Source organism: Chlamydotis macqueenii, chromosome Z (assembly GCF_036417535.1).
Source record: "Chlamydotis macqueenii isolate bChlMac1 chromosome Z, bChlMac1.mat, whole genome shotgun sequence".
Classification (NCBI taxonomy): domain Eukaryota; kingdom Metazoa; phylum Chordata; class Aves; order Otidiformes; family Otididae; genus Chlamydotis; species Chlamydotis macqueenii.
In genome coordinates this window covers 53773159-53790853 of record NC_141593.1, presented here as the reverse complement: position 1 = coordinate 53790853, position 17695 = coordinate 53773159, and the positions used below count along the sequence as shown (strand labels likewise).

The following is a 17695-nucleotide window of genomic DNA, read 5'->3' as shown; positions in this document are numbered from 1 at the left end:
TTCAGGCACAGTGGCCTGGATGTTTAACTCCTGTTCTCTGTCACCCTGAGGTGCAGGCAGTGCCAGTCACCGTGAGCTCGGGAGGATAAGTAGGCAATTTTGGAGCATCTTAGAAATAACAACATACTCAGGCTGTGGGAATCCACGCCAGAAGAAAAGAAACAGTCGGGGAGGGCGACAGCTCTTGACCGGAAAGCCGTCGACTGTCTGGAGCCGGGGAGCAACGGGTGGAACAGGGGCAGAGGAGGCCCCAAATGAAGCTGCACCCCTGACCTGCCGTGCCACGACCATCCTTTGGGTGAGAGACCCGCGCCCGCCCTCGAGCCGTGTGAGGCTGCGGGTGCCTAGGAGCCCCCGGTGGCAGCGGGGCGCTCCCTCCCCACCGCCCCGCAGCCGCCCGGCCCCCGCCCCGGCCCCGGCCCCAACTCCGGGGGGGCGGCGGGGCTGCGGTGAGGGGGAGCCGCGAGCGGGACCGAAAAAAAAAAAAAAAATCGTTTCCTTCCGGAGCGGCGGCGGCCGCCCCTTCCCCGCCGCGGCTTGGGGACCGACACCGGCGGCGTCGCCGCCCTCCGGGGTGAGGCGCTCGGAGGCCGCGGAGGAAGGCGGGCGAGCGCGGAGCGGGGGCCGGGGCCGCCGCCGCCGCCGTGTGGAGGAGGCTGAGCGGTGGGAGGGGCGGGGAGGGACCAGCCGCCGCCGTGACAAGGTGCCAGCAGAGCGGAGGGGCTGCCGCCAGCGCTCCGCCGTCCTCGTCGCCGCCCTCCCGCGCGGAGAAGTTTTGGCCGGGGAGCAGCGCAGCCGCCCGGGCCGCCGCGGCGGGGCAGGGAGCCGCGCCGGTAGCCGCCGCGGGACGGGCAGGGGGGCGGCGCCGGGGAGGCTGGGGGTCGCCTCCAGCGGGAGGCGGCGGCAGCGGCGTTTGGGGAGCCGCCCCGCCCGCGCCATGGCAGCGCGGTCCCGGAGACCCTGGCTGAGCGTGGTGCTGGGGCTGGTGCTGGGCTTCACCGCCGCCTCCTGGCTGATCGCCCCCAAAGTGGCCGAGCTGAGCGAGAAGAAGAGGCGCGGCGCCAGCCTCTGCCCCCACTACGGCCGCTCGGCGGGGCCGGGGGCGGCCGAGGGGGCGGCGGCGCCGGGCGGGCAGCAGGCGCCGGCGGCGCCGGGCGGCCCGAGCGTCCGGAGCAGCCCCTGGGAGCTGCCGCTGGCGGCGGAGGAGGGCACAGTCTCCGGCCCCGCCGCCGGCGCGGAAGGGGAGCCGGAGGAGGAGGAGGAAGGCGGCGAGAAGCGGAGCGGCCGGCCCGGCGGCAGCCGCAACGGGAGCGGGGACTGGGGGGGCGCGGCGGGCTGCGCCAAGCCCCGCAACTTCCTCTACGTGGGGGTGATGACGGCCCAGAAGTACCTGGGCAGCCGGGCGGTGGCGGCGCAGCGGACGTGGGCGCCCTCGGTGCCGGGCCGCGTGGAGTTCTTCTCCAGCCAGGGCTCGGCCGCGCCCCCCGGGCTGCCCTCGCTGCCTGTCGTCGCCCTGCCCGGCGTGGACGACTCCTACCCGCCGCAGAAGAAGTCCTTCATGATGATCAAGTACATGCACGACCACTACCTGGACAAGTACGAGTGGTTCATGCGGGCGGACGACGACGTCTACATTAAAGGTGACCGCGCCGCGCCCCTCCGCCGGCGGGAGGCGGGTGGAGGGGGACAGCGGTGGCCTGGGGTCCCGCGGGGATGGGGAGTGTAGGTTCCCGCCCGGGGTAGCGCGTAGGGGGTACAAGGGGTGCCGGCCGCGCGTCCCGCCGCGCTCGGCTGTCCCGCCGGCCGCGGTGGCGTGCGCGCTCCTCCGAAATGGTGTTTTCCGCGCCAGCAAAAGTTCTGCACTGGCTCGCTGACACTTCGGCTCAGCAGAGGCAAGGCTGCTGGTCGAGCTGCTGTTCTCCTTCGGCAGCGCCTGATGCTGAAAAGTACCGCCCCTGTTGCCCTGCGGGTTTTGCGGCGCCATCAGAAAATGATGCTCGGCAACCCGCATCCTTTTCGGTCTGTGCGTGCTCCTTGCTGCTGGTACGCGTGCAGTCTCCCGCTCTCAGGAGACGACGAGAAGCTGAAGTTGAAGCCTAGGTTATGAGCGCGGTTGTTGGCACCGTTGAAAATTAGCTGGAGGTGACCCTGTGCATCCCTATTTGTCACTCGATTTTGTTTCGGTCGTTTAACGGGACGCTTGCTTGTCAGCCGTCACTCATCTGTGAAATACCTGCACACGTGTATGTAAGTACGTGTTTGGCTGCAGACGTCGAAGATGTCACCGTTTTCTTTGGGCTCATTTCAGAGTTGTAACGAACCTGTCTTTAATTGGTTGCAAGGTTCCCAGTTAAATCTATCCAGAAACATTTAATTTCAAGTAAACCTGAAACCACAATTTCTTAAAATAATAGGTCAGGGTTTTGAAGGAAAAGTGTGTAGATATTGTAGCACTGGAAATACTTTGGAAGGAGCCTGAGTTTTTACCTTATTCTGACAACTACTCTGTAATCAAACACATTTATCTCAGTTAATTTAGATTTGCTCTGGTCTTTCCAAAAATTAATCTTATTAAAATGATACCTGGCATTTCCCCTCCCCTTCCTCCCCAGCCTAGTACTATGTTGGCAAATTGCCCTACTTCAGAGAAAGTTTTAAACTAGCAAGGGAGTGCTTTCCATCAATATCGGTCAAATGGAACAAAGTTTACCAGTAAAATTAAGTTTTGATCGTATTCTGGCTTTTGACTAAATTAAAATGTCATTGTAATGTTGATTAATTAAAAAAAAAAAAGAAGAAGAAAAGAAAAGAAACCTGTGAAAGGTAAACTTGTCCAGGGATATTTTCAATTAGGTACAGGATGCTGCTTTGGGAGTGATTTCCCGTGACAGTCTCAGGTGCCTGTTGTATTTTTTAAAAAGCTTGAGGTACAGGAAAATAGATGGCTGGCAGACTAGGCAGAGAAATAACTGTAATCTTTTCTCTTTTTCAGGTGAAAAATTGGAGGAGTTTCTTCGCTCTCTGAACAGTAGTAAACCTCTGTATTTGGGACAGACTGGTCTGGGTAATATCGAAGAACTCGGAAAACTCGGGCTGGAGCCTGGAGAGAATTTCTGCATGGGAGGGCCAGGAATGATCTTCAGCCGGGAGGTTCTCAGGAGGATGGTGCCACATATAGGTGAATGCCTTCGAGAAATGTACACCACTCATGAGGACGTGGAGGTGGGCAGGTGTGTCCGAAGGTTTGGAGGGACTCAGTGTGTTTGGTCCTATGAGGTAAGTGACAGTGTAAATTACAATGTCCTGTTTGTTCACTGAGTTTTACATCTTGCAGCATAAGCAGCTGTTTCTGCAATCTCTTTTCCCCCATAGTTATGTTTTAGTGCATGCATCAGAGTGTAAACTGCAGACAGTAAGGGAAAAAGAGAGGAAAACATTCACGACATGTTGCTGCAAATGTATTCATTTCTAATTGTGTGTTTCAATTTTCATCGGTGACAGTTACTGCAGCCACGTTGTAAGTATTGCTTCGCTCTAAGTCTTTAAAGCATTTGCCTTGAGGGTTTCCACATATAGCCCTTGACAGGATGCTGCTGTATTTGACATACGCTGTTCAGGTTGGATCTTTTTAAGAATTTGGTTTTGGATAAGCCTGTGGCATATCTGTTTATTCTGCATCACAGCTTCTTAAAATATGTTGTGGTATTTGAAGAAGAATTGCCTGTATTTTCTTGATTACTCAGATGTATTTTAGTGGAGTTCATTACTGGCAAAAGCAGAAATAGAGGTGGTTGGGGTTTTTTTTCCTCATACATAAATGAAATTTGTTACACTGCCTGTGTCTACCATACACTTTTAACCGTGTTTTTCTTAGTGTGGAACAGTGTTAAAATGTATTAAGGACAGTTGCATGCAGTGTAACAAATCTTCCTATGCTGAAGCCATTTTAGGAGAAAATTACTTTATTCCATAGTAGCATTTTCTAAAATAATAAAGATGTATTGCAGCACCCAAAAAGTTTGCAATGCCATAACTAAAATTGGGGCCTGTTTCTCTGGAAATATTGTGGTTAGTGACAAGACTGTCTTTGTAGATTGAACTAGATTAAGTGTACAACTACCAGGAAGGGTAAAAGGGTGATATCTAATATGATGAATATGATTTTAGTTATTTTGACTGGTTCTTTAATATTAATATATGCTTGCCCTTGTGGCACTCCCTCATTAAGCAGGAAAAAAATAATTTAAATGGGCCACTGGAAGAGGTTATGTGCTATTAACGACAAAAAGACAGGAAAAATAATTAATTTTGTGGATAAATGTTTTTCTGAACAGCCTGAGGAAAGGTGGCCATTTTAAAAATGGGTTTGGTAGGCTACCATGTGTGTAAACAGCTAAATTAAAGTAAATGTTAGAGGGGGAAATCTTATCCTTTACTTTGCAATAGAAAGGTGCTTTTAGAGACTATTTCGATATACCTTCTAAATACCAATGTAAAATAATACACCCATTGCACTGGTAGAGTGGGGAGGGCATTTATCACGCAGATGGATATTGGTGTTGGACTAGTGGTTCTTAATCAGACTTCTGAAATGCATGCGACGTTGGCAGCTTAATCTTACACTCTGATGTGTTTGGGCTGTGTCTGTACAAGGTCGTTTTCAAATCCTTACAGCGATGTGATGCCTGCTGATCTGCATCAGATAGCAGAATTATGATTCTGCCTTGCCAGTCATACTTGGAAGGGATTTTGGTTTTGGTTTTCTGGTTTGTCTTCTTGGGAAGAAATCCGGGGAAGGGAAGAAAACTGACAATAAAAACTGACAATAAAAAGCATTATCACTATGGTTATAACTTATTTTGACGTTGAATGTCAGGAAATTTTGGCTCTAAGCACTGAGCACAGGTGGAATTGAGCGAAAAAATATGTTTACTTTCTTCAGTTTTGGAGACGGAGTTACATGATTGCCCAGAAGCTCCGCTTTTTATGGTAGGATTTGGGCCAGAAAACATAAACTTTTCAGAAAAAACATGTGTTTTTAGGGGCTCTGTAACAGAGTGACAGCAGTCTTAACTGTCAGTTGTTCTTGAAGGCCCTAGGTCTATGTAATAAAGAATGGAAAAAGAAAAAATGTCTTGGGCATTGCAATAGCAGCTGCTCCTTTCTGACCAGTATTTCTGTCTGTTAGAAGAATCTTTGACTTTTTTGCCGGTACAGGAGATACTCCAGAAGATGCAGATGATTAAGACAAAGCTGCTTAGTATGCAATCCCAGGGTTAAATCTGTCTGTAAGGGAAGGAGCGAAATAGGGTGTCTTGAGAGAGAGGAGTTGCATTCGTGCTTTGGCATCGTTCGTCTTGTGTAGCTGGTTGTTTCAAGCAGTCTGATACTGCACCTGAACGGATTGGTGCGTTGCCGCTTGGTAAATTAGCTGGTGACAATGGTGACTTGCTTCCTAGGGAACTGAAATGGTTGCTGTGTGCTTTTTCATTCCTGCCTCAGAGCAGCAACACTCCTTGTGTGCTAGAAGGGGAATTATTCCCTCAGATACACATGTGCGAAACCTAAGATTGTGGCCAGGACTTTCCGTATAGCCAGGTCCACTTTTGTCCTCAAGTCCTCTGTTTGCATGGAAGTATTAAACTGAGTCCTGTTGAGCTGCAAGATTTTTATGAACTTCCTTGCTTTTGGGAAGATGCATAATTTGTATTTGTTGTGTGTTTCTGAAGACTAATACAAACTGGAAACGATGCCATTAAAATTCATAGAAGCAGAAAAGCCTTAGAAGAGTTGAGTCACTGTTGCATCGTTTCTTACTAGATTTCTAAGAACTGGATCAGATAGTCTCTTTTTGGTGAGGATGAAAGAAATCAAAGAATTAAAGAGAAAACCTAAGGTGCTTGGTCTTTGCTGGGTGGCTCAACTGGTGTAGCCAGGACTGGCTGCTTCTCAGGGTTTATTCTGCTGCTGTTTAGAGTTGGCTACTAAGCTGTACTAGTTTATATGCATAATATGCTTGCTGGCAAGGAGGGTTACAACTTTGGCTTTTTTGGGGGGCAATATTTTTTTTTTGTCAGAATGAATAAGAAAATAAGAGGTGTATGAGCCTGCAATGAGCCACTCTTATTCTTGAGGCTTTCCAGAGTTTAATTCTTGTTCTGCCACATTTGAAGCCAGGGCTAGAAGGTGAGTCTCCCACATACCAGATGACTTAGGGCTGAGGTGATGAGTCTCTCTCTGTCTCAGCTGATGGAGCTCCTCCACTTTAGATAAAGAATTAGTCATCAGATTGCTGAGTGAATCTAATAACAGGGTTTTTAAAGCACTTGTGCAGAATGGAGGAGAGAAAAACCTACCCTCGGGCTGCAATTTGACAGTTGCTCTAAGCCGACAAAAATATGGGCTTTCCCTGGGGGGGTGGTTGCTCTCTCTGCTTGCTGTCCTGTTCTGCAGGACTTGTGCAGCCCTGTGGTGAGCTGGAGCAGGGGCAGGATCCTGTTGAAACCGGAACCTGACCAAAAGTGTTTTCTTCAGCGGAATCAGTACTCATGGCAAAGCTTTGCTGAGCAGGAGCATCAGAAGAAAGAAGAGGTGGTCTCAGGTGGAAGGTCCTGTTCCATCAAGAATGATGGGGCAGGAGAGTGTCAAACTGTCCTTCTTGGCAGCAGCTTACATTCAAATTTGCTGTTAGCAACACTTAAATTGCATCCTAAATATAGTACATTTCCTTGCTACATGAGGAAGTGCCTGCTAGAAGCATATTTTGGATGGATCAATTTTTTTTTCTTTTTCTGCAGAAAAGCCATCCTTGTTTTCGTGTGTTTTTCAACTGTATCTTAATTTATCCTCCAGTGTTGATGATGCTGTAATGATTAAGGTGTAATAAACCTGCTAAATTTGTCTGAAACATCTCTGCAAAAAGCCTTTTTGTTAGGTGTTGGCAACTTCTGCTTCCCCGAATCAATAACAGTAGATATTAAAAAGGGCCTTTTTCTTTTGTGCTTTCAGAATCCATGTTTCCAGCTAGCACTCTCTCTTCCACTAATTTTTAAGCCTTAAAATGTTTTTCTTGAAATGAATGAAGATATTAACTTGATTCGAGTGACTCATACATGTTGTGTTATTTGGAAACAAAAATACAGTTAAAAAACTGAGATGCTGTTTTTTTCCTCACTTTGTTGTTTAGGAGGGACTTGACTATGCAAGGCCATTTGGAAAAAAAGATTCATTGCTTTATTTCCCCCCCGCTTTTTTAGAAAAAAGAATTATGCTTCTCATTTCAGAAGGCCATTTTGTAATTTGTAAACTAAGTTCATAACAGATCACATAGTGTAGTTCCACAAAAGAACAAAATAAAATGCAACGCCTGAATTAAGTGTCTATAGCAATTCAAGCAGAAATCAAACATTGCCAGAGTATAAATACTGACTATCACAGTACGTTTTTCTTCAGAAAATGAAAAATGACAATTGCAGCATAAAAAGATTTAAAGACCATTCATCAGTGTATTTGGGACATTTATTCTAATATTAAATTTGTAAAGCTTTTCTTTTTGTAGCCTGTTTTTCCCTTTCTGTGGGAGAAAATATAGAATCATAGAATGTCTTAAAAAGTGCATTCGTACAAAAAACTGCATTCATACAAAACACCTCATGTACTTTTGATCTTTTGGTAACATGTGTGTTGATATAGAAAGAAAATATTGTACTGTGTACATACAAGCAGTCCACATTAGTGATTGTATCTGTTTTCTCACTGGGTTTTTCGTTTTACAAAGTTCTATGACAATTGTAGAATACACTCTCATTACTGTAACAGTTTTTAAATAATACAGCTCTCTAATAGCCTATTTGTTGTTGATTCCCAGGAGTTACAGTAAACATTACAGTAAATATCCTGGGAAAATGCCTATTTGGATCAAACTGCATGCTCAGAAAGGTTCCCTTTGCAGTGCACTTGGTATTGTGACTATCTCTGGAGGTGCTAGAACCTTTGAAAGCTGTCTCCTGGCTTGCTCTAAAAATACTTTATCTTTTAATTTTCAATGTCAGTTTTCCTTCCTGATGTTTCAGTTTTTCATTTGAGGCTTTGTCTCTCTCTTTGGTGAAAATGTTGGTGGATCACAACTCAGCTTTCAGTTGAACACTGCACCAAACAGAAGCATTAGAAGTGTATTGGCCTTTGATGATGATTAAGATGGGATTTTGCTCCTCTGGGCACTTGATTTTTCAGTCTCGAAGCAGCAGTACCCACCTCCACTTAAGGTGTTAGTTTTGGGCGGCTCCAGTTAGGTAGTTACATAAATGCAGGCATCATTTTAAAAGAACAAAGAGCGAGCTATCAGTGACCCTAGAAGAAAAATGCATGGAAGAGTGGATAATCAAGATTGCAGCAGGGGTCTGTGAGTGGGTCTGTGAGGGGTCTGGAGAGCAAGAGGATAATTACAGAGGCCTCAGAACTGTTTGAATAAGTGGCCAGCTACTGATACAGGATTGACTGTGTATGTACTTTCTTAACTATTTGTTATTAATAGCTATCTGATTACAGCAATGTTAAAGCTAGTTGTTAAACTTCTTTACTTTAATGTGACTCTCACCTGGTTAGAAAAGTGAGTTATATTTCCATACTATAGTAGTATAGTGTTTCTGTGGCTACACGATACTGAATAAAATGCAAATCATTAAATGCATGTCCTACTGCAGTAGCTGTGGTGCTAAAACATTACTCTTGCCCTGTGTGGCTCTGTCTGGTCCTCATCTGAGCTGCCTGCCCCAGTTGTGTTGTGCAGACTCCCTGCTCTTTCTCTGGCTTTGTAAATCACCTCCTGTCATTCATTTGCTGGGCTATCTGGACTGCCCGGGGATGCCTCCCTTGGGCTCACGTACCCCGGAGACTTCCTGTTGTCTTGCCCCTTCTTGATCCTGCAAGATCAGCTTGGCTGGGAGTTGAGGAAGTTCATGGTGAGAAAACAGAGTTGTCCCTGGTACTTGCATATTACTGAGGGTCTTAAGCGTTTCCTTCTATTGCTCAGCAGGACTGCAAGACTTGGAGGTACCTTTTTTGGAGAGCTTTATTGTGATGGTATGATCACAGCTACTGTGGGAATCAGCACGTGCAAGCCCATGGCTGTGGTCCACGGTATGGTGGCGTCTTAGCTAGGAGCTCTTGGCTCCCTTAGAGCTAAGAGCTAAGGGGGCTGTTTCTCAGCCTGGTCAAGAGCTAACTTTTCGTAAGTTTCTGGCTTGTTTGCAGATAGGGTGTCCTGTCTTCCCTGCTGTGCCTCAAGAGGAAATACTGCTTGTGCCTTTTTGGAGTTTGACAGCTATGTAATTCTGACTTCTTGTGCTGAGTTACCGACATGCTGGAGAACCCTGGGGGTGTATTTTCATGTCTGTGATGTGAAGAAAGCATGAATACACCTTCCTCTTAATGTTCTAAGATGCCAGCAGCTATTTATGTGCAGGACTATGGGGGTTAGCTAAAAGATTTCTAGTCTGTTTTGAATGTTTGGACGTTCTAAAAGGGAATATTTCAAAGGTTTTCATTTTTAAGAATAAGCTCTTGTTTGAATTACCGAAGCATCCCACAAACAAGCAAAAGAAAAACATAAGCAAAAGTTCTTATATGATTAAAAATGTCTCTTTAGTTCAGCATACAAGTATCCTGAACCATCTCTCAACCTATATGGAAATTTAGACCTAAACATGTTCAGCTTTTTTTCCTCATGTTTGCTCTCATTTTACTGGAAATGTTTTCTCAAGACTTTTGGGCAATTGGTATACTGAAGGTGGTATTTCCATAGAAGTCTAGTGCAGGAGGCTAGCTGTTTGAGTGTGTTTAAAAATAGTGTTTGTCATGAGATGGTACAATTGTGGCACACTATTTTAAGTGTCATCTCATTTAAACCCATCACGAGTCTTGACAGTGACTGTCACATTATACAACGAGTAAGCTTGATTTTTTGAAAGAGACTTTCAGATGAAGAACTTGTCTGCTTTAGGGTCAACAGTGGATTCAGCGCTTTAAGTGAATCCACGAAACAAAGCACAATGAAACCCTGATGCTTTTACTTTATGCCCTGAAGTAGCTTTCTGTACTTGACCTTAAAATCAAGTAAACCAAACCACGTGGGAAACATTCTGTAGATATTCCCAGAATTACCTTTATTTTCAAAGTTTTGTTTTTCCTAGGTGGTCTGAAATTACTTTCCCTTTCATGCGCACAGATTTGATCGTGGTGATTGGTACGCTTTGACAAAGGGTTTTGTTAGACTGTCCTGCTTGAGCCTTTTTGAAGATGAATGCAGATTACCAGGTAAATGAAATAGTACAGAGTTGCTCAAAGTGTGTATAGTCTTCGCAAAGACACCGATAGTCCACAGGTTGTTTCCTCCTGCTCCCTCCCAACCCCCAGAGCTGATGCATTTTGTTACTTTTTCTGGATTGTTCTTTGTATCTCTTCATGTCTTGACTTCGCAAATTTCCCAGAGATAACTTTTTCCTGACTTTTCACTTTCCAACTTCACATCTTTTAATGAGATCAAAAGATGCACTTCTAGAGAAATAGAAAGTCCTCACAAAGAGAGAAGCTGGAAGTTGTAAACAAGGAGAGTTACAGAAATTATTTGAAATAAGTGCTAATTAAATGTCCTTATATTTACTGTGGGATTTCATTAGGTATCAAAAGTAGGGTATGTTTCTTTATTTAGAAGAATAAGCTTTCAAGCCACTCTTTCAGTTCTGTATGTTTCTTGGGAGTTTTCTGCAAGTAGACACACAGGTGTAAAGTGTGGCTGGGTTATTTTAGGTCTCCAGATTTTATTTATTCTATGGTTCTCATTACCAAAACGGTTTCCACCTATTTTCAGTTCTTATGTGAGAAGATAGTTATTAAGTCATTGTCAGTATATGCTGCTGTAACATATTCTTTAAAATATGCTTTTACTTAGTTATTTGATTTCATTACATAACTTAGATTATTTGAAGGGAAGCAAGAACTCCTGCACTTGGAGGAGATTATTGTGTCTGACCAGTGCTGGCTGATGATTTAAGCTCAAGATGAGCGCACAGGTTGGTTACTCTTTAGTGTGTATTTGGAACTGGGCAGCAAGTAAATGTGTAGTTCCACCTCGGCTGCAATATTTTTGGCTTCCTGGTTATCACACTAAGAAGAGATTTTTGGCCTGCTTTTAAGAATTCTTTTAAAGCATACATATACTTTAGCACGCAAAGAACATCTTAAACTAGAGATGTAATTTTAGGAAATTCTGGAGGAGGATAAGCAGCCTGTTATCTGATCCAGGCTTCCTGAATGCTGCGTTATGTACGATTTAGTCTTGAAACAAACCTAGGAAAGGGGAGATTACCTTTTCCTTTGTTGTTTCTTTAGTGCTTTCGAGACACATTTTCTGCAGTCATTTTCCACATTGGCTGAAGTTCTACCTTTGGTAAACTAACCTTTGTGATCATATAAAAATGAAAAAAAAAAGGCTAAAATAAGTCTCTTCTGGAATCTGCTAGTTTAACCAGGCAATTAGAATACTGAAGATTAAAACCTTAGGTACTGATTGCACAGAGTGTTTGTTAGTTGGTTTTTATTTTTTTTTAATTCTAGTTTGTGATAGAATATTTGATTTAGAAACTTGGAAGTATTCCTTTTAATAATTTTCAAATAGGATTGTCATCTTGTGCCTTGTGCACTTGATACTTTGAAAGTTTTTATGTTTTCAAGATTGCTTTAAAGTGCATTTGAGTCCCTAAACTTTTCTGCTTCTTGTTTCTTTATTATTATTTTTTTTACAACCATTGAAGGGCAAATTAACATCTGAAGGATGATAATTCGATCTCCAGGGATGGTGGTGATCCTTTTGACTGTGTTTGCTGGTATCAAGGAGGTGTTTGTTCATGGGGCCCTTTCTGAGTGTAGCGTGTGTGAATGAAGCTCCTCATACCGTGGAAGCAGAGGCACTACAGAAATGCAGCATTTCTTTAGTTGTATACGTGGCTGTAATGCAGTGGAAGTATACTTGGCCTTAACTACTACATGAGACATATACCATAAAATCTGTGTGCACAGAAATGTGCATTTGTGTGTACATATGCATATATTTAAAACTTGTGCCTAGTTGATAACAAAGCTCCCAGGGGTGTAAGTTAAGGTCCTTTGGAGCTTTTAAGCTGTGCTTCTAGGTGTTTACTGCAGTCTCTCTCCTGCAAAGCTTAAGAATTTAGCTTTCAACTTGTTTTTCATTTTTCTTCATAATTATATCTGTGCCCTTCTGTTCTGGATATACGTGCATTTTGGCTTCCAGCTTCAATTTAACATAGCTTTTTAACTTTCCATTTTCCTTGAAAGATTTTTCTTTCCAGTTACAGACCGTAGCACAGCACACCTATTACCATAATAACTTTTTATCACCAGAGGGCCGGCTCTTATCCTGCCAGAATTGCACAGCTTCATATTGTTGATTATGATAGAACATAGTGACTTTTTGTGTCCCTTTTTATCAGTTTTGGGCAAAATTTTTTTCAGTGCACGAGTCTCCGTTCCAGAAGCCAGGAAATTTAACTAGAACAGATGTAGCTGATGACAAAGCTTTTAGGAAAGTGCTTAACTCAGCAAATGAAACAGTTTTGTTATGTGCTATTTATATTTTTAATTGTTGTTTTAAAAGAATTTGTTAGATATAAATCTGTCCTGCTAGAACGAATGAAAACGGGTTCTAGTATTTTTGGATTCTTCTTTTCTTACACTCTAAATTTTTGTGATTGAAGATATTTTTCTCCATGTGGTAGAGGGAAATAATTGCACCTAAGTGAGGGAAGTTGACTCTACTAGAAAATATTCTCAAAAAGTAAAAAGTATTTTTCTTAATATTTGGCTGTAGTAATTTTGGGAAATGTAGTATAGGTGTATTCAAGAGGGTAATGTAAGTGTATGCGTATCTCTTATGTGGCATTTCATGCTTGAGGTTTGCTTAGAGCTGTAGAGCAACTTTTCTGTTACATCTTTGCAAAAAATTAATTATTGTTTGTACCTTCAAGAAAAAATTCTGTACCAAAACTATGCATTGGGCATTCCTCCATCCTGACCATGATAAGGTGATACTCACTGTCTTCCAAATCTGTTAGTCTTAGTTTTTACTGTACTAAACCCAAGAATAAACCTGCCTTCAGACACTGTTCCTAAGTTCCTATCCATGCTGTGCTGTTGGCATGTATACTTGAAGGTGACAGCTCTGTCATGGGAGAGAGCGGTAAGAGATGTATGGTCTTTGTAGGACAGAGCGCCTTGCATGAGTAAGGGCTGGTCGTCTTTCTTCAGTATGCTTATCAACTACCCCAGCCCAGCCTGAGCTTCCTAACTCATCCCTGGGCAGATGTTTTGAAGAGCAGTGGCTTTGTTATTTTAGCTGCACATAATGCTAGAAGCAGGAGGGGGAAATGCTCGAAGAAGGTAGTTTGGAGTAACAGACTGATATGCCTTTGTTGAGTCTGGCATATTAGAAAACAGCTACTATGAATCAGCTGCTCATGACTGGGAGTTGCATCCTCACAAGTAGGACTTCTTTCAGGAGTTTTTGCCTTTAAATAGGATGTGGTGCTGGTGTTCTCAATGTGTATGTGTGTGTAGGGGTGTATATATGTGTATGTCTGTGAAGAATAATGCAGTGTATTGCCATTTGCCTTTTTGCTCCACTTTGAGCACTAGATAATTGTAAAGACCATTAAATTTATGTCATTCAGCTTGTTGCCAGCTCTTTCTGGAGACTGATGATGATTATAACAATTGTGCCTAGACCTATTGGGGACTGTAGGAACTTCATCCCCATGTGAGAATCCAGTGTTGTAATGTTTTGTTTCTATTAAACATGGCAGTTATCTTCTATAGCTTTCACCTGCTGACTGTGTTTTGCTAGTGCATTGAGGGATGTGAAAGCACTTATGCTCCCACATTGATTGCAATAGGATTTCCATTAGCTGTGTGTGCTGTTGATAAAATGCTAATAAGAGTTCATTAGTTCAAAAGGGGAAAAACCCAACTGAGGCCCTTGGAGAACCATGATAAAATATGTTCCTGAGTGTAGGTTAGTTATTGACTTGATTGAATGGGAAGTGTCAAATTTTTCATATATCTGAACATTGCTGATACCTACTTTAGTGTCTGAAAATATGCTTCAGTAGTAGCATTCCTGCAGCTAAGTCCAGAACTGCAGGAGCTTCCCGCTCAGCTCTGTTTAAAAGAACTTTGCTGTTGCTAATTGGAATGTTTTGTTTAGGACTGAAGTTGTAATTTTAGTAAATAACTTCACTTAATTTTCCATTGCTAAATGTCATTTGGAGACCTGCTGTTTTCCTTGGAAATTGACTTTGAAAATATTTATTTGGAGGTTCTGCCATAAATCTGTCAACTAGCCAATGAAAACAAAGTAGCTGATGGTTTCACCACTTTTAATATCCGCCCTACCTTCAATATAGGTACACTTTGTGTTGTTTCAAACTCGAAAGGAAATAAAATAAGATGTCCTGGGCAAGGAATAGATTTGTGCTTTTCTTGTTTATTTTTACGTAGTTGTTTCTGTTTAGCCATAATTATATTAATCAGCTTGGTCAAAATACGTCCTTCTCTGCAGACCAGATACTGCCTTGTACAAATGAATTAACGTTTTGTCCTTATCCCATCCATTATGATCATGTAGGTAGGAAACAAAAGTAGTTGCTCTATAAGTATTTCAGTTATATAGAAAGAGAAGCTTTAATGACTAACACAATGACAGAATCATACAGTGTTGCTCTGTTATTTTTTTTAAGCAGTTGCAAGAATTTTTTTGTGTTTGCTAGTATAATTATTATTCTTTGTTCACTGTAGATCAATCCATAGTAATGAGAGATGTCCAGTAGAGCTTTTGGAATCTGTACAGAGAATAAACCAGCAACACTGTTGTATTTAACAGGTTGATATTTGCGCTCATTCACACACTCTAAGGAGATATTTAAGATAACCTTCCACACTTCCCATATTTCCTTTTTATAAACGTACTGAGCTCCATCTAAAATAATGGAGTTTTCCATTTTAGCTGTGCAGTGTCACTGGAATACTCTTATAAAAATGCCATTGCCATAGTAAGTAGCTTCTTATGCTTTTAACTTGTTTGAGGTAAATATGCAGCCATTTTTTATTCCGCAAGTTGTTACTATTTACTTTAGAAAGCTTTTGTTTTGTCCCTTGTACTTACCCATCCATACTGATAAATGCTGCAGAGCTTTTGTTTGGCGAGGTACAAGAATCCATGGAATCCATGTTTTCTGTTCCTCTTGTTCTCTTAATTATCCTTCCTTTTACTTGCAGCTGTCTTTTTTTATTATTATTTAAATGTGTGATCAGGGTTAGGTATGGTACTATGTATAGGAACTCATTTGTAACTTCTGCAGTGGTGCTCAATGTTCAGCTTTGCTACTGGAGCTCAGGATTACATTTACCAGTTTAAAGGCTTCATCACACTGTAAGTTTATCACCATTTTGCAATTCATTAGTTTTACTAGGTCAGTGTCATCTTCATCCGTTTTCACTTTGTCCTGGTTCTGGCCAGGATAGAGTTAATATTTACCTGAGCTGGGTGGAGAACTGAAGCTGGTAGCCCCTATGGCTGGGATAGTTAACTAATTAGCTAACAGCTGGGGTTAATTTACCCAAATTAGCCAAAGGGCTATTCCATCCCATCTGACATCATGCTCAGTATATAAGTGAGGAGGGTGCTGAAGGGAGGCTCTCCTAGTTGGAAGAGACTGGATGTAGAGATCTGTTGTGAGCTATTATACTGTATTTGTGTTCCATCACTCTATTGTTTTCTTGTCATTACTGTTAAATTTACTTTTTGTTTAATCTCAACCTGCGTGTTTGGTTTTTTTTTGTTTGTCAAATCTCCTCCTATTCTCTCGGAGAGTGGGGGGAGTGAGAGAGAGACTGCGTAGTCTGGTCCCCGTTGGGGCTGAACTACGACAGTTATTTTGGCGCCCAACGTGGGGCACGAAGGGTTGAGATAATAACAGATCTGACTTTCTTTATTGCTTGAAACAAATTTGTTTATACGTGCTTGTTGTATTGGTTGTCAGTTATTGGTCATGATGTTGCAGTGGTTGGTTATGTTGTTGTATTGTCTACGCTCCTATATGTACTATGTGTTCCCAGTGGTGGTGTTTATCACCTCAGGGAAAATGATGAGAATTATCCTTCTGTTATACTATGCCATATACATCTATGACATGGTGACATCAATGGCCTTAGAGATAAATTGGTATTCCTATGTGGACAGCTTCCCGAATTCTTTCACTTCCAGGGTAGTTAAGCCACTTTTTGAGAACTTTAAAGATCTGGGAGATATTCAAGCCACTATGATGTTGTTGTTATGTATTTTGAATGTGTGCCAAGTCTTGTCTAGAGCTGCAAACCCACTTTTTGGGAATCTCCTCCCGAGATTTACCCTAAGGCAAGATACTAATACGTGGCATGGTGTGAGGGAGAACAAACTGACCTGCAATGTAGGTACTCAAACCCCAGCAACAGGCATTGCAGCTGAATCAGAGGGTGAACCTGTGCTAGTTTCAGTTGCCCCTGTATCCAAGAAGACTTGGAAGCGGAAGTCAGCTCGTTTAGTGAGGGAAGAAGAAGCCCCTTTTAGGACGGAGCAGGAGGAAGAAGAGGAAGGTTTATTTGCTACATGCCTAGGAAGAACTCGGCAGGCAGGCTCTTCCTCAGGGGAAGAACTCCTAAAGGAGACAGTGAGCACCAGATTTCTATCCCTGAGCGAGCTGCGAGACATGCGAAAAGATTTTAGCCGTCATCCTGGGGAGCACATTATCAGCTGGCTGCTGCGGTGCTGGGATAATGGGGCCAATAGCTTGGAATTAGAAGGCAGAGAAGCTAGGCAACTGGGATCCATTTCTAGAGAAGCAAGCATTGACAAAGCAGTTGGAAAAGGGACACAAGCCCTCAGCCTCTGGAGGCGACTCCTGTCAGGTGTGAAGGAGAGGTATCCTTTCAAGGAGGATATAATGTGTCATCCAGGCAAGTGGGCTACCATGGAGAAGGGTATCCAGTACCTGAGGGAATTAGCTGTGCTGGAGATTATTTATGATGACCTGGACAATGATCAGTTACCTAAGGATCCAGATGAAGTCAGGTGCACACGACAAATGTGGCGGAAGTTTGTTCGAAGTGCACCATCATCATATGCCAACTCATTGGCAGTTATGACCTGGAAAGATGGAGAGGAAGAAACAGTGGATGAACTGGCTGGCCGACTCCGGCAGTACGAGGAAAGCCTGTCTTCCTCCCTAAGGGCCTGTGTCTCGGCTGTGGAGAAACTATCCCAGGAGTTCCAGCAATTCAAAGCAGATATGTCCCATTCCCCACCGGTACGGGCCAATATTTCAGCTATTAGGAGTAAACGTTTCCCTGCTCAAGAGAGATGGTTTACGCGGCGGGGTACCCTGTGGTTTACCTTGCGTGACCAAGGAGAGGACATGAGGGAGTGGGATGGGAAGCCTACCTCTGCCCTAGAGGCGCGGGTACGTGAGTTGCGTGGAAAAACCATTGCAAATAGAAGTTCTCCCCGGAAAATTGTTGCACCAGTCTCCAATAGGGAGCGTAGAAGGAATAGCTTTAGTTCTGACCCTCTTGAAGGGACCTCTCATGC

General features: G+C 43.5%; 1 protein-coding gene across 1 annotated transcript in view; it reads left to right on the top strand.

Annotated features, from left to right (window-relative positions):
* The first annotated feature begins 937 nt into the window (after positions 1–937).
* CHSY3 (chondroitin sulfate synthase 3) overlaps positions 938–17695 on the top strand; it is a 159598-nt gene continuing 142840 nt past the window's right edge. Inside the window, exons 1-2 of the mRNA XM_086770595.1 lie at positions 938–1640; positions 2993–3276. Of these exons, the coding sequence (XP_086626721.1) occupies positions 938–1640; positions 2993–3276 (987 nt within the window). The remainder of the gene's footprint in view (positions 1641–2992; positions 3277–17695) is intronic.